Genomic DNA, 24,075 nt, shown 5'->3' on the forward strand with positions numbered 1-24,075 from the left:
TCCATGACTTCTGCATGCATTATATTGAAATAATAGTTAAATTATTGATTTGTTGATAAAAGAAGTTTCACTTCAATCGTGCGGGTTCCGTGAACTACCACACACTTTCTTTTTTTGGAATATAGCAGGATGCTGAATAAGTTTTGCGGTTCGATCGAGAGAGCGTAGTCTTTTTTTTTTTGTTTTTTTTTACGTTTCATTTTTTTGGTTTTTTTTTTTAAGTTTCAATTCAATCAATTCATTCTTTGTTTACCGACATGTCACAGTATTTTCCACATTTCCATTTTTCGTGCAGTGATTGAATTTTTTTATTTTGGTAGGTTTAAAAGCAAAGGAAATTCATGAACGAATGTTGAAAGGGTATAAGGACTTTTCGCCATCAATGCAGTTCGATTCAATTAGTGCAGTAGGAAGATGGGTTGCTAAATATAAGCCTGGTCGTAGAAGGCTTGAAAACGATCCACTTTAATGACGAGTGTAAGCAGTACTTTGAAGTACTGGGTTTCAAAAAACTGTGTACGCAATGGATGCCGCACTCGCCAACAATGGAACTCAACAAAACCACATCCGAATGCGACTTTCTTAGCAACATTTTGAGCATTTGCTCCTCTTTGTCGCGTGCGTCTTGTTGTTGTTCCACAAATGTAGGGACCTACAATTTCAAGCCGACTCCGACCGGCAGATATTTTTCATGAGGAGCTTTTTCATGGCAGAAATACACTCGGAGGTTTGCCATTGCCTGCCGAGTGCGACCGCTATTAGAAAAAACGTTTTCTTCATTTCGGTGTGTCACGGCTACGGCAGCAACGATGCAATTCATAAATTGCAACCTCATTGGAAGCAGTGTATTGACGTTCACGGAGACTACACTGAATAATAAAAAGTATTTTACAAACCATAAAACTGGGTTTTTCTTAACGAACCGCAAAACTTATTGAACAACCTTGTAATACCGCAACAAGAGTGATAAAAATACTAAAATGGCTTTTCCCGCATCCAGGCGGCGCTGGGCTCAGGAATAAAAGGTGTCATGCCGCTCAGTTGGCGGCATCCGTTGAAACGGATAATGTAAAAAGTTGGAGTGACTTAATTACGTGAACACAAGTGTACGTATTTAAAGGATACAAATTATTTGACAGTAAAATTTTATTAATTGCGTCACTTAGAATTATTATCAGGTGTGAAGCTTTTTCAAACTACATTTTTTGCTATACATTTTTATATTTGTTATATTTTAGGTCGCGCATCATCAAATTGATAACTACTAACTGTCTTTGAATCGAGTAAAATTAAACAAAATTATAAATACAAGTAAATTACATAGCGCATTGATTAGCAATAAAAATTTTTAACATTTTAATATGTATGTATGTGTGTATAAGTAGTACAAATCGCTCACTAGTTCACCATTACCAGCAAAATACTCGCATACACTTTTAAATAATAATAACAAATGTAAGTAAGAGAAACATTTAGTTAGGCTGTTTGTTTGTTTGTTTGCTTTTTTAATGATTTTAATTTTGTTTTTTTTTTTTTTGGTTTAGTATTGTATACATACATAAGGTTCGCTTAGCTGTCGTTGGTTGATCGCACAATCCATGTATTACATAACAAACATACGAGTAATTACTCTGCTCGGCAAATTGCAACATAACATTGTACATACGATAGTTTAGTGGTAATTTCATTTATATATAAAAATAATTTGCATCATATGTATATATGTAGACAATGTATCTTTTAAAAATTACAATTACAAAAAAGATTTACAACGATAAAATATTTAAACAATTACAATTTCTATTACTATAGCTATTGCATTAAAATAAAGTAGCAATGGTTACATAATTTGTATTTCCTCTAACATTCTGTTCAGCTCAATTTCTCAATAATTTCTTCTTTTCGTACATGTATAAGGTGTGTATGCATGTATGTATGTGTATAAGTGTTTTTGTTTTTTCTTGATTTTTAATTTTAATTTTGTATTGATCTGCTGCTTTGGCAACATTTAGTGGCGCGTGCCCTCGGTGTGTTGTGTTGGCAGACGTGTATGGAGGTGGTGGCAAATATACTACAGATTGGGTAACAACAGCAGCTGCAAGTAATTAAGTGGGAAACTTTTCTTTTTATTTATTTATTTATTTCTTTCTTTTTTTATTACTCAAATACTTTCAAAAGATATGTACATACATTTTTAGTAAAAACTTTTAAGCCCCTCCTAAGTGCTAATACGCATACAAGCTGCCATTGCAGCTCAAATTTGCTCCACCACACGCCTTGTTGCCTTTAGGAAGCACACACACATACACACGCGTTCACGCGCCCCAACCAACATGTTGCCTCTTCTCTCTCTCTGTCTCTCTCGGTCTCTCTCGCTGTAGCTCTCTATTGCAACGCCTGCATCTGTTTTTCAAACATTCATTATTACAATTATAATACTTATATTAAATTTATACTTTTTCATAATTTTTTTTGTTTTTATGCGTAAATGTGTATATATAAAAAAAGAATTCTTTATTCCTCTAACTGAGTAGCGCTCGCTGTTTTAAAACCCGCCCAATATAAATTTCCGCATTAAAAAAATTTAGTTTACGATAAGAATGGATTCGACGACGATGCTGCTTCCGGATTCATCCAAGGCATATTGTTATTATTCTGGAAAAAGCGTGGAAAAAAGCTTCATTAGTTGTGTAGTATATACGAGAAACATTTGCATATTTTTTTTACATACATACGCGTATATTAATAGTAAGTGAGAAGAAATCAAAGGAAAAGAAATAAAATATTTACGTATGTACATACAGCAAATAAATACCAATAAACACTAAAGTGCGCTGATGCGCCACAAGGACCGTTCCACTTTGTGAAGCAGCGTCGCTTGTGCACTTAAAATGTTAAATGTTTTTTTTTCTACAAATATTTTCTAATATTTACATGCAATTTATTTTAGCTACAGCAAATTTCTACTTATTAAGAACGGTTAGTGACATGCTGTTATATTTTTTAAAGCATTTCAAGATTACCCATTTTTTATTTAAGTGTCCAAGCCTCCATTGTTGGCTACAAGATACAAAATTTTGATAAATTATGTAAAATACGAGTAAATGCAAATGGATATTGAGCAAAGCTTTTTAAAAGTCAATGGGTAGTTTGTGGGGCTGTAAGGGATGGGAGGACAGGAAGGGGTAGCGAAAAAACAAACAGTTGATTTGGGGTGTAACAATTTTTATAGCTTCAAAACTGAAGACCTAAATAACAGCGGAGACATTTAAAACTTTTAGAACTCACAAAAATGCGTTTAAAAAATACTTCCACAGATTTCTTAGAACTCATTACACTATTCGAGTTATCAGACTTCCTAAGCATTTCTGGGAACCTAGAATACTTGTTTACATTGGGTTGGCAACTAAGTAATTGCGGATTTCACAGATTTCATGGATGGCTTCAGTTGAATTTTTAGGTTTGCAGACGTAGTACAAATTTAAAACACATTTTGTTATTTGATAATTGGCCATTCAGCTGTTAATCAGTAAAAAAAGGTTTTTTGATCAGTTGCGTAGTTTTCGTTTGGCGTTCGTTGAAAAATGGACAATCAAAAGCAACATTTTCGTCATATTTTGCTTTTTTATTTCCGCAAAGGGTAAGCCGCATCTCAAGCTCATAAAAAGTTATGTGCTGTTTATGGTGACGAAGTCTTAAAAGAACGGCAGTGTCAAAATTGGTTTGCCAAATTTCAATCTGGTGATTTTTCACTCAAAGATGAAAATCGCTCTGGTCGTCCAGTTGAAGTTGATGACGCCCTAATCAAAGCAATAATCGATTCGGATCGTCACAGTACAACACGTGGGATTGCAGAGAAACTTCATGTATCACATATATTAGGTACATGCAAGCATTGAAAATCACTTAAAACAATTTGGCTATGTTCGAAAACTCGATACATGGGTTCCTCACGAAGTGAAAGCAACGCATTTTACGCAACGCATTAACAGCTGCGATTTGATAAAGAAACGTAATGAAAATGATTCATTTTTAAAACGACTGATAACTGGCGATGGAAAATGTGTTGTTTACAACAATATCAAGTGGAAAATATCGTGAAGCAGGCCAGGTGAACCAACTCCTACAACATCAGTTTGGTGGGATTACAAAGGAATTATCCACTTTGAAGTCTTACCACCCAACCGAACGATCAATTCTGCTGTCTACATTGAACAACTAACGAAATAAAACAAAGCAGTTGAAGAAAAGCGGCCCGAATTGACAAATCAAAAAAGTATTGTATTCCATCATGACAATGCAAGGCCACACACATCTTTGGCCACTCGACAAAAATTATTGAAGCTTGGTTGGAATGTTTTGCCACATCCACCATATAGTCATGACCTTGCACTATCTGATTACTTTTTGTTTCGTTACTTTACAAAATTCCTTGAATGGTAAAAATTTCAATAATGATGATGATGTCAAATCGTACCTGACTCAGTTTTTTGCTAATAAAAACCAGAAGTTTTATGATCGTGGGATTGTGATGCTGCCTGAAAGATGGCAAAAGGTCATTGATCAAAATGGGCAATACATCACAGAATAAAGTTGTTTAGTTCCATGAAAAAATTGTCTAAAAGAAAATCCGCAATTACTTAGTTGCCAACCCAATATATCTATCTCCTCTTTGTGGTATGCGTCTTGCTGTTGTTCCACAAATGGAGGGTCTTACAGTTTCAAGCCGACTCCGAATGGCAGATATATTTTATGAGGAGCTTTTTCATGGCAGAAATACACTCGGAGGTTTGCCATTGACTGCCGAGCGGCGACCGCTATAAGGTGCACCGCTTTTTTCTTCATTTTAGTGTTTCACCGAAATTCGAACCTACGTTCTCTCTGAACTGCGAGTGGTAGTCACGCGAATAGTAGTCACGCACCAACCTATTCGGCAGCAATTTTATTTTAAATATCTAAACTGATAAGTCATCGATCCACTGCTTAGTTTTTAAACTTTTCGATGTGGACCAAAAACTGGCCAGCGTAAAGTCCGACTCAAATGGTTTTAATGATTATTCAGTATCCGCTGAGGGAGAAAAAACCTCACTATGGGAATACCAGGGCAGACGTGTAGGGAGCTGCTTTTTAAGAAACTCTTAACTCAAATTTGGGTTTATCAATTTGGGCTTAATAACTTCGGCCAATCAAGAAGAAGAACTTCATATTTATGAGTTTTATTCATGATTTGATAATGTCAAAATATCATTTAAGGTTCACATTCTTATCATGATGAAGGTTCAGGAATCAACTGCTCTTGGAAATTATTAAAGATTACTACCGATTACTGCAGAACTGATTCTCGCTACTTAAAACCTGTATACTTAGTCCTGCCATGAGTTCTGTTACAAGTAAAGTCCGTTATAGATATGAAATTATAATACTTTTTTTATGAAGTTAATTTTAATAAATCATGTAAATATTAAAAAAAAGCATTCAAACGATTAGACCATTCAGCCATTGCAGCACGCATAGTTTTCTTGAATATTGGCATCGCTGCTCGAACCAAAGATTTTTTGAGACTCTTCAAATTTCTGTGAGGTCTTCGACGGGCCATGTTCTCCAATTCTGACCATAAACTGTAGTCTAATGGACTCAGATCTGGACTGCCAGACGGCCAATCTTCTGCGGCTATGTACCCAGGAATTTTGTTTTTTAGCCACTGCTTGGTTGTTTTTGCCTTGTGAGCTGGAAGATCCAACGCTCTCCATCGAACAGATTCACCACGCCTTCTAAGACGTCCTCCTGGTACACTTTTGCCCGGGTCGTAACCACTTTTTCGCAGAAATGCAGAGATGTAACGCTTTTACATGACACTCTCCACTAAACCGTTACAGAAGCTGGATGGTGGCCACGCTGAACCTTTGGAACAACATTTTTGGCGTCTTTATAAGTTTTAGCACAGATTCTCTAGTTCTGCTTATTAAAAACTCTTGAACAGTGAACATTTTCTCATCTGTGAATAGAATATTTTTATGGCCGTTGACCGCGTGTCACCGAAAAAGCTGCTTGCATCTGTCGAGTATAATTTTCCTCAAGCGCGTTGTCAAAAGATGCCCAGCTGAGCGACGGAAGGCTTTCATGTGAAGATCGTCAATAATTAGGCTTGACATGGATCTGGTCGATACTTTAATTTCACTGGGCATGGTTTTCTGCCTTCTAAGGGGATTTCTGCGAATTCTTTCTCGAATGGCTTTTATGGTTGCACTGATTCAAGACACGCGGGGACGAGCACTTCTTTTTCTGTCGATCACTTCAGGCATTGGGAAAAACGATTGATGGTGCGGTAAACAAACATTCTCGAAATATTAATTTTTTTCAGCAATTCGTAAATTTGACTTGCACTTTTACCACACTTTTGTAATGCAATCACTGCAATGCGATTTTCCCACGAAAGCAAGCGAAATTTGCCACGAAACTGAGTCTAATTTATGACTAGACGAACAAAAGTGAAAATAACGGAACTTTTTTCTGCGAATTTGAGTTCGCCGTATGCCATGTAAAATTTGTCACAGAATTCATGGCAAGACTAAATAGTAAAGTCCTGTAAATAAACTAATGCCAACATATTCCGTTTGGAATTCTTGTGCGCCAGTGAAGCAACGCACCGGTCGCAGTTCCAAAAATACTGCTGCTGTAAGTTCTTCAATTGAAGCGTAGCCAAACCAGAATCGATTCCACGCCGCTCAAAGGTATTGAGAGCAATAGCAGAGAGCATTTACATACCTATGTATATATACCTATGAAATGCGACGTTCAGCTATTAGTCCATAGATGTCGCTAGGAGTATTTTTAAACCTTTCAAAATGTCTTGTTTTTTTCGTCTGTCATCTGTCAACAACAATGCATTTTTGTCGCTCTTAAAAATGTCGAATTTCGTGCCTTCAAACTACGATTTGCGGACATCGTTGATTTTCTGTTATCAACTGAAGAAAAACGCTCCTCAAGCTCATCTAAAGCCTATGGTGGATATGCTCTAAGTAGAGCACAGTGCTTGAGGTGGTTTGAAAAATTCCGAAGTGGTGATTTTAGCGTGGAGAACGACGACCGTGACCGGCCATCGAAAAAGTTTGAGGATGCCGAATTGCAAGCATTGTTGGATGAAGGTGATGGTCAAACGCAAGAAATGATGGCAGAGCAGTTGGGAGTGACCCCAAAAACCATTTCCAAACGTTTGAAAACATGGGCATGATTTTAAAGGTCGGAAGATGGGTGCCGCATGAACTGACAATGTGACAATGCACCGAAACATCGAACAAGAGCGACCCAGGAATTGGTGGAGACGTACGATTGGGAACCGCTGGTGCATCCGGCTTACTCAGCAGACTTGGCGCCTTCCGATTATCATTTGTTTGCGTCGATGGGCCACGCACTTTCCGAGCAGCGCTTCAATTCTCACGAAGAAGCCAAAAAATGGTTTGACGATTGGTTTGCGGGCAAAGACGGCCAATTTTTTTGGCGCGGCTTCCACAAATTGCCCGAGAGATGGGAAAAATGTGTCGCTAGCGATGGCTATTATTTTGAAGATTAAATTTTTAACCATTTTTTGTGAATAAACGTTTGAAATTGAAAAGACTCATTTCATAGGTATATAGTAGTTTTTTTTTTCGTTCATACAACAATCTAATTTGCGCTAACTGGTTATGTGCACAATGAATTTTGTTAGCGAGTTTTACTACAGCGTTTGCACCTCTCTCTGTTGAGAATCTCTAAGTCCAACTCCCCCAACTCAGCCTGGCTTGCTCACTACTCCTGTTTCAGCAGTTTTTCTTCAACAAAACCAAGCTGTGTAAAAAAACTAACTAACGATTTAACATAAAACAAGAACAAAACTATTAAAAAACAACAGTCTTAACAAAAATAACGAAATAAAAAACAATCAAAGATTCAAGAAATAAAACGTTCGTAAGAGTAACAAAATTCAATCGAATAGCAAAGCAACTGCACACTGTAGCAATAAACTCAACAAAATACTGGTAGTTCTCAATTTTTCAACTCGCATTAACCGACGCTAGCAAGTTTAGCAACTTTGTACTAAATAGTAACTTTAGCATCCACAGCGTATTCAACAGACACTCACTTCCAGCTTACAGTTGCCCAACGACGACGATGTCGACATCGAAAATATTGCATTGTTGTTGGCACTATTGTTGTTATTGTTGAAGTTGTGGTTGTGGTTGTGGTTTATTGACGGAGTTGCATCATAAAACCCATAATTAAATAAAGAGCCACCGCCAACGCCAACACCAATACCAGTGCCAGTATCACCAACACCGCTGCCCATATCCATAGATGAAGGGCCGAAACCAAATGGAATAGTTGTAGTCGACATTGGCACCGGCATAGCAGCTAATTTAATACCCGGCGTACCTGCCAAAGCGGCCGTTAAGGCATTGCTGTAACTTGCTGCCAACGGCGCTGTTTGGTATGTGGCATCTAATTTGGTGGATGCTTGGCCATAGGCATAGTTGGATGTCGTATTCTTGTTAAAGGCATCGCTGACAAAGCTATCTTGATTTAGCGCGGCGTTAAAGTCCGCAAAATCCGTCTGGTAATGCTTAGTGGCTGGTGCGAGTGGTGGCTGTAAAGCTAGGGAGGAACTGGTGGTATTGGTGCTGGTTTGAAAATTTCTGTTGCTAGTTGCCACTTGCTGATGGATGGTCGTATTTGATGGGTTATCATAGATGTCTGTGTCACTGTCGCTGGTGGTTTGTATGTTGCGTATATTATCAACACTTTGGCTATGAACTTGCACTTGGGTTTGGAATTGATGAGGTCCATTTTGTTGACTATTGTTGTTGTTATTATAGAGAAAGAAATCATTTGAAGAAGTGCCGAACGAGGTATTGAAGACGTCATAATCACTTTTCGAATATTGTAGAGTTGGTTTGTTGTGGTTGCTGCAGCTGATGTTGTTGTTGTTGAGATTATTGTTGATTTGTTTGTTATTATTATTTTCGTTATGCAAATTGTTGCTATGAAAACTTGTGAATTCGTCGCGTTCATATTCAGTAAAGAAGTTTCTGGAGGGCTTGGTTTCGAAAGAAGGAGTAATTGTGAGTGTTTTTTATTTGTTCATGCGAAAGCGTTTTTTTTTTTTGTTTGAAATAAATTAATTAAAAATATAGAGAACAAATATAATGTAAAATTGTAGGAAAATTAATTCAAATAAAATAGAGTATGAAAGTAAAGAATTTTAGAATATAGCAAATTTAAAATAATTGAAAAGCAATTTTATTATAAATTTTAAAATTAAACAAAAGAAGCAAAATGCACAGAGCATATTTCCAATTGCGAAATTCAATCCCTTCCCCTTCACACAATTAAATATTTTTTTTTTACACCTAACAATGCGTTTTCAACCCTCTGCGGCCCATGCACCAGCAACAAATTGATTTATTTGATTAAATTAAAATTTTCGGCAAATTGTCTCTTACGTTGAAAAAGGGTTTTTGTCTTTAGAAATCATTTTTTTTTTTGTTTTTGTAATTATTAAGCCGGATTTTTCATGTTACATCAATTACAAATAGTTATGTGCTTAACATACCTGTGACGTATTAGTGGAATTGTTGACCGGCGCCCAAGGATCTTGATTCATAGTCATGGCAAAGGGCTGTTGTTGTTTTAGCTGATTAATGGACGGTACCTGCAAATGGTTTCCGATTATAATAAAAGTGTATATTACTTATGCAATAGAAAGTTCTGTATTCAATAAAGGGTGGGCCATATTCTCCAATGTCTGTTATTGAAGAAAACATTTATAGACTAGTTTCTTTTGGTAGGTAGGTGAAATGGTTGAAGTGCCAAGCCTCTAGTAGCACTAAAGCGCCGTTTTGATACCATTGTGAGACCTCCAACAGGCAGATATCTACAGCCAACTGGAGCTGTTGATGTAATGGAGAAGATTGACGGAATTGACGGTTGGTGTACTGTCCCAGGCTGCTCAAGAAAAGAGAAGCCAGTGACCTTAATCGACTAGCTGCCAATGGACTAGCTGCCAAGCCCTACCTGCAGTAAGCGCAAAAGCTGATGCTATCAATGGAGCGCTTACAGGAATGTTGCCTAATATTGGCGGCCCACAAGTCAGCAGAAGACGTGTCTTATCGACGGTTGTAGACCCCGTAGTCTTTCACGCTGCCCCGATATGGGCCGGAGCTAAAACGTCCAGCATACAATATGCAGCACAGGTACTTCGCCGACGTGCAATAAGGGTGACTTGTGGCTACAGAATGGTCTCGAGAGGCGCAATAGACGTTATTGCGGGCAAACTACCAGTTGACATTCAGGCAAAGGAATTGAGCCGTATCTATGGCAGGCGACGGGCTAAGCCGTCATTAGAAGAAAAAGCTGCAGAGAGACTGCATTCGATAGAAGAAACAGATGGGATTCGTCCACTAACGGCCGTTGGACTCATAGGCTTATTTCAAATATTAGCCAATGGGTGACCAGGAAACACGGAGACGTTGACTACTATCTCACTCAAATACTGAATGGCCACGGTTGTTTTTTGGAGTACTTCCATCTATTTAATCTGGAGGGCACCCCATTCTGCCCAAACTGCAAAAACGCTATAGAAAGTAGGGAACACGTATTCTTCTACTGCGATCGTTTCAAAGAGGAGCGCCGAACGCTTGAAGCACTTCTGGGTGGTCAGCTGTGCCCGGAATATCTAATCATCAAGATGATCGCATCAAATACTATACTTGCTGGAATGCAGCGCGCAGAGTGGCAACGCAACACGCAACGAAGAAGCAGCTTTTGACTGAAGGTAGACTGTCTACGAGCTGACGACAAATCACAGACGCCTGAGCTTAGTGCTCAAGACGATATCAGACTACGACATGTCGGTAATACCTACGACACCTTTTTCGATGTTCCATTTGTTGCAGAACCACTTATGAAGTGGAAACAATAGATAAATAGCGTATAACTTCCATACGCCCATGTAAGAGGAACCTGGACGCAGGTACCTGTTGTCAATAGACATAAACGCGAAATGTTACCACGGTGGAACTCAGCCGATAAGGGGGGTTGTTATAGTGCTAGTGGGAGCATGCCCCACATACCACTGGTGCGACGGCACCTTTAATGATGTTTCTGACATTTTGATTTTAACCTCCTTAAAAAACAAAAAAACGGACGTCTACAGAGAAAGTGCTCAATAGTCTCTTTCTCGGAAAGCACCCCACAGCTTATGTAATGAGGGTTAAATGGTAAACCTAGCTTTTCCGCGCGTATGCCGATCGTCCAATAACCCGTAAAGCACAGCTACGAGTTTAGAAATTGAATGACGCGGAGTGCCCAGAACTTTCTGGGCCTCGCGCCTATTGTAATGGCGCCAAAGGGTTTTTGAAATAGCATATGAAGAAATGGAGCTGCGCTTTCCTGAGAAATAAGTTGTGCAATTCTTCTTTAACAACACTCAGGGGGATGCCAATGACCAGGTGGTAGATCTCTGAGACCAATACACTCCCCTGCCTTGCAAGATCAATAGCAATTTCATTTCCCTCAATGTTCCTTTGGCCTGGAACCAAGATCTGAGAACTCATTACAGGTGTTGAATCGCGACTTAGCTATCGGTAAAAAATGTTACATCTCCCTCGCTTCCAAGGCTTGCAAACCTGTAGGATCGCAAAGACTTCTGCCTAAAAAACACTAGCAGTATTCAGCAATTTTCAGACTCGTCTCTTGCTGATCAAAAGTGCAGATTAAATAATACTCACCGCAGGCTGTTGTTGCTGGAATAGATTTGTTTTTGGTGGTACAACAGTGTCGCTAAACGGATTGTAGGCAGCATTGCCCACTTGCGGTTGCGTTTGAATGGGCTTTATTAGATTATCCAAATTAACTAATGATGAATTTTCACCTAAGAACGACTGTGGTGTTTTCAATTGTTTCTTCGTATTCGTTGAGGCTGCATTGAGCGATGAATTCGTTGCAGATAGCGGGTCCATTTCATCGAGTAGTGATGCTATGTAAAATGAATTTAAGTAAAATATGTTTCTTTTCAATTGAAAATTTTGCTAACGCTTACCGTTATTATTGTTAGAAACACTTGCCAAACTATTAGTTAACAAATCTCCAGTCTTATTTCGATTGGTTATTATATCGAATTCATCTAAATCAGGTGAAGGCTTCTACAAAATACAATTTTTAAATCAGAAGTACAAAAACAACATGTCAATTTCTTGGCATTCTAATACATACCTTAACCACACTCGTTTCAGTACTCTTCCATAGATCGTCATTGTTCGTCGTACCGGCTTTGGGTGCCCAGGGATCGGCAGTTGGCGCTGCCATTAGGGACGATATTTCCACTGGCTTCACCTTCTCCGTCAGCCATGAATCCACTGGCTCAACGTTTTCGGCAGCAGTTGCGCCTCCAACAGCTCCGCTTTTAGATAGCCAAGGATCTACGCCACCAATCGCGCCGGCACCAATAGAGTTTCCATTCAATATGGCAGTGCTACCAGCAGCACCACCGCCATTGCTTTGCAGCCAACCCTCAGTCGAAGAACCAGATGCCACGGACGGTGATTGTGTGCGTGTTAGACCCCAGGCTTCGCCACCGTTACTACCAATACCGCCAACTGCACCTAGTGGCGCTGAAGCGGTGGCAGTACGCATAGACGCAGCCGGTTGCCAAGGATCAATTTGCGGCGATGACGTACCCGACCAGGGATCCGATAGCTTAAAATGCGATTTCAAAAAAATTATAATAAATATTTGAATTAATTTAATCCACTACAATTACCTGGCTGGCAGCACGTGCCGGCGTAGCCCATGGATCGCCACTGCCGCCGGTGGCACCCAATGGCGGACTGGAAATGCTAGTGGCACCCAAGGAAATGTCAAGCAAATCTAACAAATGCGATTGTGGCTTATCCTTTTTACCCACAGGTACAGTTTGATCTCTAAAATTAGACATCAAATTAAGGACAAACACAAATTTGCAATTTTCCAATAATTCACGCACTTGAAATCCTGTTCGCTTTGACTTAACGCCAACTGTAAACGCACGTCATCACTGCGTCGTTTCGCCTCCTCTTGTTCAGCCTCTTCTCGAGACATGGCCATGGCCAACTGCAGCTGTAACTCCTCCTCGCCAGCCGTTTGCGGACGCACCAACTCCAATTCAGACACTGGCTTCGGTTCTTCCTGCCAACCGGGCGGCATATCACGATGCGTCGGCCCATCAATGTAACCATCACTACCAAAACCACTGGGATGTTGTGCAAAACGCTCTTTCGCCTTCAACGCTTTCACGCGTTCATTCTTCAAACGTTCGTCATCCTTTAGCAAATTCACCAACTGTTTGGCTTTTTCGCGTACATGGGTACCCTGGTCTTTGCCCTCTTCAAAGTACACAAATTCACGAAGTGTTTGTATGGCAAAAATGTTCTCCTTGCATTGTTGTGCCACTTTTTCCGTGCCGGTTTTAATCAAATACTCCAGCAGGATAAGTGCCTTGTAAACATGCCGCCAATTCTTGCCATGATCATTTAGACGTTTCCAAATCATTTGCATTATCTCCGAGAAGGCTACGACATTGTAGGTGAGGTCAGCAATCTCGGCCATTATAGTAGCCGATGGCCCCCAAGGGTCATTGGACGTGGCCTCGCGTACTTTCACCTAAACGAGCGAACAGATAGGTGATCCAGAGGTAGGGAATTTTAGTTTTATTTTTCTTATGCAAAAACTTACCTGCGCATCAGAATAGTTGTGCGCGAGGTTTTTGATGTTACGACGCAAACCAGCGACATTTACTTGCATGTCTTCCTTTTGTTTTCGCACTTTGGAAGAGATAAAACGAATTAATTTTGGCAATGCTAACAAAAACGTGACTACAAATAAAAATTAAATATAAATTTAATTGCACTATTTTGAACTCTTAATTACAAAACATACAATAAAGTGTCAATTTTGATTTTGAAAGAGTTATATTTGATCGTTTAAAAAAATATGTACGTATAAATTTCAAATATCAAGCACGGATGCAAAGCGGCAGTGAAATACTGACTATTGCCAAAAATCTCCAGAGGTTTATTATGCGCCTGCGGTTAGGCAACGTAATAACGCTAACATGCAATGTATTTAAGTTTAATTTTTTTAGCAGCGAATTTTCGTAATCGTGGCGAACTTCAGAATCTGCATGAAGTGAAATCGCCGATTAAGAAGAACAAGCAGCATTGCATCCCTGCTGCAATATATGTATGTACATACAAACGTAATATTGTATTTATGGTATGCAATGGTAGTTAGTAAGGATTTCAAAGAAGAATGAAGAGAATTGCAGTGGAAATTGATCGGGGGTTAATAAATAATTAGAAAAGAACAAAAATAAAAGGAAACATTACATGTATTTTGGGTTATCAGATGATGTGAAAAACAGTAAGGAGAGCAAAAGTTTTTGAATAAGATGGATTTATTTTAGCAACAAAAAAAAATATTTTTTTGCAGAAAAATATTTAATTAATTTTTTGGAGAAAATTAAATAATTTTGCAGAATTTTTTTTTTTTTTTTGCAAATGGAAAAATTTATTTGAATGTGTCTCTCTGTGGTGTTAAATCAAACGAGTTGTATTTTTTGCTACTTATAAGCAAATAGAACACCAAAGTGAACGAAAAATTTGTGTAAACAAAAAGATAAACGATAACGAAAACTTTCAAAAGAAAACCACAAAGCGAAAGCGACCAAAGATTTTTTTAAATATAAAATACGTATGTATGTATGACTCGTGTGTGTGTGTGCAAACAACAATTATAACAGTAACAGAATATGAACAAGTTTTTAAACGGGTTAAGTCTTGCTCAGTACTGTGTCTATGAATGTAAATAAACACAACATTTTTATGAATTAAATAAGATTTGAAGGATATTAGTACAATTTCGGATCGGAGTGAGTTCGAAGTGGGGAGTACTGTGTGAGGAAGCAAAACACTGATAATTCAGGGCGATTTAAAAGAGAATTAAAAGAATGGAAAAGAATCGAAAGCAAAAAACAACATTTTAAATACATAGTAGTTACATTTCATGCTTCAAGAAATAAGAAACAGGATTAAAGAAAAACGTAGCACTCCGAGAGAGTCACAAAAGTAGTTAAATAAATAATAATAATAATAAAAATAATAAAAACAAAAAAAATTATTGTAAGCAGACTATAGTGTAATAATGGAATAGTTGTCGAATGGAAAGGAAAAAATCAGCTTACATATAACCAGTGTTGCCTAGTTTTTTGTTTTAGCTTTTGTTAAATTGAATAAAAATTTAAAACGCAGTGCTTAATCTGCATAGACCCAAAGCATAAATATGCAGCGAACAACGGAAATATTTCGCAATTGAAGCAATTTTTAATGAATGGGAGGCAAAGGCGATCCTTGCAAATTTAATGAATTATATTTCTCAAATTAAATAATCTTTAAAGTAGGAGGAATAAATATTAAACAGTAAAACTATGATACTGTAATTAAATCAAAAGCGACTACTGCGCACATACTAAAATTGTTAAGAAACAATATTTTTCCGGAATTCGGATATAACACTAAGAGTAAAAAATACGAGGGCGGCTTAATAAGTGCCCGTGGTTGATGGCACAGAGCGTTCCTGAGGGAAGCTGGAGTTAGCATCGTGTTCTGCCATCTATCGAACGACGGCAAAACAAATTTCAGTCTGATTGATAGGTTTGTTTAGATTTGGTAGCTATTCGAGTAAGACGTATATCGTGGTTTTCGCTGCGATGGAAAAAGAGGCCTTCGGTAATTCGCTTTTGTTTTTGGATGGGAAAAAATGCGAGGAGATAAAACCAAAGTTTGATGCTGTCAGGACGCTTTGAGGACGCTTCGCCATCTATGACCACAGTTAGATATTTGTTCAACGAAATTAAACGTGGGCGATGAGGAGCGACTACGACGCCGGGCAGGCGTGGTTACCGAGATTGCTCACGTTGGATAGCAAGCGGATGCGACTGTTAACTTCGCAGCAGTGGCACACCAGAAACTAAACAACAATCAAAACAATGGACTTAGTCCGGTGAATCTGCTCCAAAGAAGGCGAAAGGTCATGGCGACGTTTTTTTGGGATGCGAACGGCGTCATTCTCATGGATTTTTTTAGAAAAACGAAGAACGATCACGGGACAACAGTGAGTTATTGGAACGCTTTCACAAAACATTGAAGGAGACACGGCCGTATTTGGCGGGAAAGAAGGTGCTGTTTCACCATGATAACTCAGCAGCACATTCCTCGGGAGTCGTCACCGCTAAACTGCTTGAATTGCGTTGTTAATTGCTGCCGCACCCCTGTATTCGCCCGATCTGACTGGTTCTTGTGCCCTAACATGAAGAAATGGCTCGCGGAAAAAAAGTTAAGTTTGAAAGAGTTCAACAAATCCTATTTTTTGGAGAGGTTATAAAAAGGGCCGGAGCGTTGGAAGAAGTGTATGTTTCTAAAAGGAGACTATGATGAAAGATAAAAAGACAAACATTTTTTTTTTTTTTTTAAATTGTGTCTGCATTTCTAACATGGGTATTGGAAGAAGTGTATGTTTCTAAAAGGAGACTATGATGAAAGATAAAAAGACAAACATTTTTTTTTTTTTTTAAATTGTGTCTGCATTTCTAACATGGGTATTTATTTAACCCCCCTCGTACTATTTCAAATTTCAATTATTGTGTTCCAAACTTGACGACTACAATGGTCTCAAACTTTTGCGCTAGACTGTAGTTTGGCCTCCAAGTAAAACACGTAGTTAAAAGGTTATTAAACTCATGTAAGAAATCGCATTTTGTGCTTTACTGATTTCGCTGATTTTTTTAGCTTCACTTTGTTTAACACTTCATAAAGGAAATAATTCTTGTAAGAGAAAATGGATGTGTACACAAAACATAGATAAATGAAGATTCGATATGCATACATACATACATACATACACGTAAGAGAGAATATTATGATATGGACAAATATTTTAACTTCATTTAAAACGTCGACAAATGATAGATATGAGTAGATATGTATACATAGTATCCGTTATGTGGTTCTATGCACTACTTAAGTACACACATACATACACGTATATGCGCATTTGGATGGCATTACAATAAAAAAATATACATAAACATTTTATAACAATTACATTAATGAAATGTGATCATATTTACATACAAATATTTAGTAGAATTTTATATTTAAAAAATACAAAGTATGTAGGTATGCATGTACATGTGGACACAGACTTATGTATATATTGATATGCAAATTGAATATTGACTAAAATTGTATGTAGGACTTACTCTTGATTGTTTTCGCTACGCTTAGTTTTTTCTTTATGTACTTTTTCTTTAACTTTTTATGGTTTTGCGTTTTGTAAAATGCTAGTTTGTTTTGTTGTAATTATATTTTTTTGGTTTTTGCTTTTGTTGAGTTGCAGATTTTATAGTGCTCCAAAGCAAGCTATGAGATACAAGATACAAGATAACACAATCAAATAAAAAAGTATAAAGAATACATATTTGTGAAACAACAACATTTTATATAACCAATAAGAACTAGTATATAAAAACACAAAGACAAAGACAGAGGCAGAGGCGCAAAAACGCGGCTATACATAAGAAATAGGGCGAAATTACAATGCATAAACGTCGGGAATTGGCAAATATGCTTTCAGTGAAATTTATATACATATGTATATACATATGTACTAAAAGAAAGCATTTTATATTTTTTTGCGGAAAACAAAAGAAAAGAAAAAGGTGTGAAAAATAGAGAGCGTAAAAGCATTTCAGTGGTTAGAAGCAATAACCGCCCTAAGTCGACTTAAGAAATAATTGACTTATTGACATAAGTGTACATATGTATGTATTTGTAAGCTGCCATATTTCACTAACGGTACGCAGAAACCCTGCCTCTAGTTTTTGAAAGAAAAATAATAATTTGGTTTCTGTTTATGTTGCAATACAGATAGAAAAGAGCTTTTTTCGAAAGCATGATTTTCAAGTTAGGTGGTTATTGCTTGTGACCAGAGTATTTAAGAGGTGTGTGTTGCTAGATAATTTATTTTTCAATTAAAATAACTAACAAGTGATTATTAAAAGAGATGAGTAAATAAGAGCAACTGCGGCAAAAAACACTCATCAGCACCCTAAACTTTTCAATTTTTTAGTAAATATATTGGTCCGTAGTTTTAGTGGTAAGTTAGAACCGCTTCTGGTTAAAACGGGTATTTAAGTTTAAGTCTTTGAGATTAAAGCGGAATTTAGTTTTAAAACAGACTTTATGTTTAAAGTGAACTTTAAGTTTAAAGCAGACTTTGTGTTTAAAGAAGGTTTTAAGTTTAAAGAAGGCTTTAAGTTTAAAGAAGGCTTTAAGTTTAAAGTATACTTTAAGTTTAAAGTATACTTTAAGTTTAAAGTATACTTTAAGTTTAAAGTATACTTTAAGTTTAAAGTGGACTTTAAGTTTAAAGCAGACTTTAAGTTTAAAGTGGACGTTAAGTTTAAAGAGGACTTGAAGTTTAAAGTAGACTTTAAATTTAGAGTAGACGAAGTTTAAAGTAGGCTTTAAGGGGACACCACTGTGTTTTTTCAAAAAAAAATTTCGGTTTTTTTGCCATTTTCTTAAAGTAGATATATTCAAAAAATTATTTATAAAAAAAATTTAACTTAAAATCTTGAAAATTGACGAAGTTATACTTTACATATCATTTCAATTATCGCTCCTTAATTCTGAGCGCTCTCACTGAGCGCCGCCAATGAAAACTTTAAACGCGTTTTTCTCAAAACGACTTTTCTGAACACGGTGGCCTCGATTTCTCGAAGACTTATGAACCGATTTTAATTTTTTTGTATCCATCGGGATTGGGAGGGAGTTCACAATGACAAAAATGGCAAAATGGTTGTGTGCCTTGTAACTCCATCCTGTCGAAAATAAAGATTCAAGCTATGTACTATTCCTTCAAGTTCAGGCTGCAAAAAATCTTCAATCAGTTGTCTATAGCTATGTTGATTGGCAGTAATAGTTCTTCCATATTCATCTTCGAAGAAAAACGGGACAACGATTTTTCTGAAATTACCTGAGGGTTCTCTTCTCCCCAGATGCGGCAATTTTGCTAGTTAACAAATCCATCCAGTGTGAAATGAGTTTCATCACTAAAGATGATTTTGCGTGACAAACCAGCAACAAAATCCCATTACCAATTCATGAAATTTCTGCGTTCATAATGATCTTCTGGTTTTAATTCTTGAGTTAAATGAATTTAGAATTGTTGCGAACGCCGACACATCGATGTTGTAGGGTGTACAGGAAGACTTTGCGCTACTTCAACAATATTATCATCAGAACGTTCAGTTTTGGGTCTGCTAGTCCTTTTAGTCCAAACCTCGAAAGATCCAGCTTCTCGAAATTTTTTCACCAACCTTTGAATTGCTGACTCATTCGGACGATAATTTCCGGCATAACAATCATGAATTTTGCGATATTTTGTTCTTAAAGGCCGACCATTTTCGCAATAAATTTCAAAAATTTTAACTTTACATTTTAATTTTTTAAATTTTATCCTGTAAGTATCCATTGTTAAAAATTTTACATGAGAAATGTCAAAGATGACATAAAAACAAGGTAGGAATTACTACGATATCTCAGCGTCACTTTACGTTTATTATGGTTTATTTATGTTTTAGAGATACTTTTTATGGCATGGAGATACTTTATGGCATATTTTGAATTAAGGAAAGCTTCTTTACGTTCAAATACTTCGGGAAATAATGCCGCCCTTCACTGAGTGCGAAATGCCTTTGAAACGGTGTTTGAGCAACTTTTGCTGCATGCAGCAAGTTGTGTTTTTGTTTGCGATTTAATTTGCCAATCGCTACATCTCCTAAGCTATAAAGTTCAAATAAATAAATCTGTTGCTGTATAGCACTTACTCAATTCTCGGTTCCCCCTAAGCAAATGGATATACCAACAGGACAACGAGGCAAAACATAACTCAGCTTTGGCGAACAAATGCTTTTTGGCAACAGAGTTGGATTGATGGAGAAGCTTGCACAATGTCGCCGCAGCCGAATGGGTTGGTGCGTGACTACCATTCGAAATTCGGAGATCGTTGGTTCGAATCTCCGTGAAAAACCAACAAGAAGAAAAAGTTTTTTTCTAAATGCGTGGGTGTTTCTTTAAAAGCGTGTAAAATGGAAATGAAAACAGATTTTTTTTACTTTTGTTTTCAGTATTTTATTTTTCGATCCTATGTAAAAAAATTAAATTTTGTTTTTGGCCATACGAGATTCTTTCAAAAAGTTGTCAGCCTTCAAAAAATGCTCTTTACATGGACAATGGACACAGATATAGGCGATTCTACTGAACCGATTTTGATGAAATAAAATTTAACTCACGTAAAATTGATGTTAACAAGTGAACTATGATTATTTTTTTAGTATTTTTTCCGATCTTTACACTAAAAATAGGGTCAAAGTGTTTCATCTTTGAACGTCCGCCTTTTTGTCAAATATTACTTTTTTTTAAAAATCGCAGTTCGCACGATAACGACATTTATACTGAACAAGAACCTTTTTGTCTTATTAATTTCAAACACCTGTGAGTCGCGGAGTTCGTGTCGCTAGCGACATACCTTTTCTTAGTAACCATTTTTTAAAGGCTGACAACTTTTTGAACGAACTTCGTATTGTCAAAAAAGATTTTTATTTTTTAACTTTGAACCAAAAAATAAAATACTGAAAACCAAAATAAAAAATATCTTTTTTCGTTTCCGTTTTACACGCTTTTAAAGAAACAGCCAAACACACTATTTCAAATTAGGCGAGGGCCTTTCTATTTCTATTATAGCTAACGACTTGAGCTTTCAGGTAGCTTCTTAAAATTTAATTTTCTAACGATTTATGGACATAAACTTTTAAAAAGGATCCTCGGATGCATAACCGACGGTTTTAAAGAAGGTGTCCAAGGAGGAGAGTTAAATACTTTACTTAGGTAACACTCAGAATAAAAAAATTAAATACAATTTTGAATTGAATTAACAACAAAGTCCTTTTCGTCGTGAGTCATAAAAAATCAGTATGAGTGACCCTATCGTTTTGTCCAAAACTGTATTTAGATACATTTGTTTCTGCTTAAAAAAAATAACATTCTGTAAAAACAATGACTGTAATATTAAAAGCAATAATTAACACTTTTTACAACCAATTACCCACCAAAACAAAGCAGTCTAAAATTTAGCAAATTTCACAAGAACTATTTTTATTGGCAAACCGCAAGCAATGAACACCAACGACTCGGTAAAAAATTATTGCAATACCTTTCCATCAAGTTCACGCGAAAACTGAGGTCAGACAACACCTTTGCCAGAGATAAAGTGAAAAATATGGAAAATAAAAACATCGCACAAAAGAAAAAAAAATCAAATACATATGGATGTTTGTATACACCCTCGCATTCAAAACTAAGTAACAGTAATCAATATTGCAAAAGAAAGCTGAAATGATTTGAGACAACTGAGTGGGCTGAATTTTCCAAATACAATTAGATACACATGCAAAACATGGAAATAAGCAGAAGACGATTTAACAGTTATATACATATGTATATGCACACACACACACGCCCATGCATATTTAATGCACACAATAGGGATATTCGAGATTTGTTGTATGAGCCCTTGTATTCTGTAGTTGTGGTTTTTAAGGTTTTTGTAGAAAATGCAACGAAATTCTAACAACTAAATACAGCTAATAAATGCACCACAGACAGGTCCGTTGTGCTCGCTACGGTGCAATGTAAGTTTTTAAAGGTAATTTATATTATGGAAATTATTATAATTTAATTAATAAATTAATCGGCCGCCGTAGCCGAATGGGGTGGTGCGTGACTACCATTCGGAATTCAGAGAGAACGTACTATAGGTTCGAACCTCAGACAAACACCAAAATGAAGAAAAACATTCCACAAATAGGAGGAGGAACTAGTTAAAGACTTGGAAGATAGTTAAGGACTTGCTTGAATTGAGATTAATATAAAAATTTATTTTTATGAATTTAATTTTAGGGTAGTTCTTAACACTATGTTAATACTGGGCTGACTGCCAACATATTTGACAGTCGTATTTATACTTTATACTACAATCTCGCATATGGGCACTCAAACATCCTCAGAAACTTAGAGTTCATCCCCTCGTCGACGGATCAGTGTGTGCTTTCGCTTAGTCCAAGCGGAACTTTCTCCACCCATATTCTATCAAGGGAGGAGAGGACCGGGGGCAGCACTTGGGGACAGGGCCTGGTTAACCTGTTCGCGGATGGTTTGAAGTTGGACGGTAGGGTTGGAGGAGGAGTTTTCTGCAAAGAGTTCCCCATCAAACTCAAATTCATGCTACCGAATCACTGCAGTGTGTTCCAAGCAGAGGTGGCCGCAATTAAAGAAGCAGCTGACTGGCTATTTACTAGCGTAATAACTGTTAAGAAGGTAAATATTTACTCCGATAGCCAAGCGGCAGTTAGGGCCCTAGGCTTTACTATGGTGTACTCGAAACTGGTCAGGGAATGCCTGGTCTCTCTCTCGATTGTATCAGAATTCTTCGATATAAAGATAATTTGGGTACCTGGTCACAATGACATTCCTGGAAACTGCGAAGCCGACGAGCTGGCCAGACAAGGGACCAGTGAGGCGATGTGCCCGCGAAAGGAGAGGATCGGGATCCCCTTGACAACCTGCGCTCTACTACTGGAAGGATGGGATTTGCACCAACTCAGCGAGCGCTGGGTAAGTACGCGAACGTGTAGGGTCGCGAAGTCCTTCTGGCCACGTTTAGATAGGCGTTCGAGGAATATTCTGAGGATGACGAAATCTCATCTCTCAAATTTCGTGGGCATCCTCACGGGGCACTGCCCGCGGGGTACACTTGCCGTGAGACTTGGAATCACTTCGAGTCCTTTTTGCGTCAGCTGTATGAAGGACGAGGTGGAACCATCTCAGCATCTGCTCCTCAGCTGCCCAGCTCTCGCGGGACTAAGATTCAAGCATCTTGGTTCTCACTTCTTTTCTGCGCTTGCTGATATAGCGGGTCTTGATAACAAAAATCTGATGAACTTCATCAGCAGCAAAAAGAGGTTAACACAACCGCAGACCAGTCACCGTTCATAGTCCACAAACACTAAACCCTCCCCACCCCTTTCCCTTTCGTCCTTGTCCATCACCTCTTTCTCCCCTCTTGCAATGGTATAATAAATTCATATTTCCAGTGTTTAATTAATGAAAAAACAAAAACATTAATCAGCTGTTCGCGAAACTTTACAACAGCGCGTTGGCGATATGGATGTGAAGACTTAAATTCATTGTAAAAATAGTGAGCAAACATTACGAATACAACAAATCTCGAATACCCCTAACACATACACATGTACATACATATATTATGATAATATGGAAAAAGCAATAGACAAACCAGCTTTGAATACAAACGACTACTTACATAAATACATACATACGTACGTACATAGATATGTTTGTATGTATGTGCAATCATTTAGCACGCAAAACCCTCTCGAGCCTAAACACCAACCAGGGGCTCACACAAACAATCGACGATTTAAACCAACCGCACGGATCGAGAATATTGACAAACAAAACAAAGTGAAAAGGAAAAATAATTCAATTTGCTAAATTGCGAAAAACAAATGCAAAAGCAAAGTGTTTAAACGAAGACCTAGTAGTGCGAAAAGAACAAAAATAGATGGGGGAATTGCCACAGCTGACCGCGCAGCTGACAGCAGATATGCATTAGTATGTAACAATACAGCATTTGTTTGTATGTTTGCATATCCATATAGCCCTTTCAGTTCAAATTAAAACTTTAAACTAAACCTTTTTCAAATTAAATTAAACTGAACTAAAGGAGCAGGAAGAATTGTAATCGGACGAAAATCGTCATAGCAACAAAGTTATAAAGCGTGATCAGATTGAAGACACTTTTTCCAATAGGGTTTTGTTTTTACAGATCACGCGTGATTACAGTCAAACCAAATACATAATTTTC

At 37.4% G+C, this 24,075-nt stretch overlaps 1 protein-coding gene across 10 annotated transcripts in view; it reads right to left on the reverse strand.

Moving 5' to 3' along the window:
- Positions 1–1,113: 1,113 nt before the first annotated feature.
- Positions 1,114–24,075, reverse strand: part of LOC129242557 (epsin-1) — a 41,237-nt gene continuing 18,275 nt past the window's right edge. For 4 of the 10 annotated variants that reach the window (XM_054879256.1, XM_054879258.1, XM_054879257.1 and 1 more), the window contains exons 2-11: positions 17,327–17,486; positions 13,744–13,832; positions 13,016–13,671; positions 12,794–12,953; positions 12,247–12,729; positions 12,074–12,176; positions 11,763–12,010; positions 9,587–9,685; positions 8,120–9,070; positions 1,114–2,655 (exon numbers count right to left, since the gene is read on the reverse strand). In XM_054879256.1, coding sequence (XP_054735231.1) covers positions 2,590–2,655; positions 8,120–9,070; positions 9,587–9,685; positions 11,763–12,010; positions 12,074–12,176; positions 12,247–12,729; positions 12,794–12,953; positions 13,016–13,671; positions 13,744–13,832; position 17,327 — 2,856 coding nt within the window. In that variant the 5' untranslated portion in view covers positions 17,328–17,486 and the 3' untranslated portion in view covers positions 1,114–2,589. Of the gene's footprint in view, positions 2,656–3,023; positions 3,061–8,119; positions 9,071–9,586; positions 9,686–11,762; positions 12,011–12,073; positions 12,177–12,246; positions 12,730–12,793; positions 12,954–13,015; positions 13,672–13,743; positions 13,833–17,326; positions 17,487–21,238; positions 21,354–24,075 lie in introns of those variants that run through there. The other 6 variants (XM_054879261.1, XM_054879260.1, XM_054879259.1 and 3 more) reach the window with 4 other exon arrangements.

The sequence above is a fragment of the Anastrepha obliqua genome, chromosome 3 (assembly GCF_027943255.1).
Source record: "Anastrepha obliqua isolate idAnaObli1 chromosome 3, idAnaObli1_1.0, whole genome shotgun sequence".
Taxonomy (NCBI): domain Eukaryota; kingdom Metazoa; phylum Arthropoda; class Insecta; order Diptera; family Tephritidae; genus Anastrepha; species Anastrepha obliqua.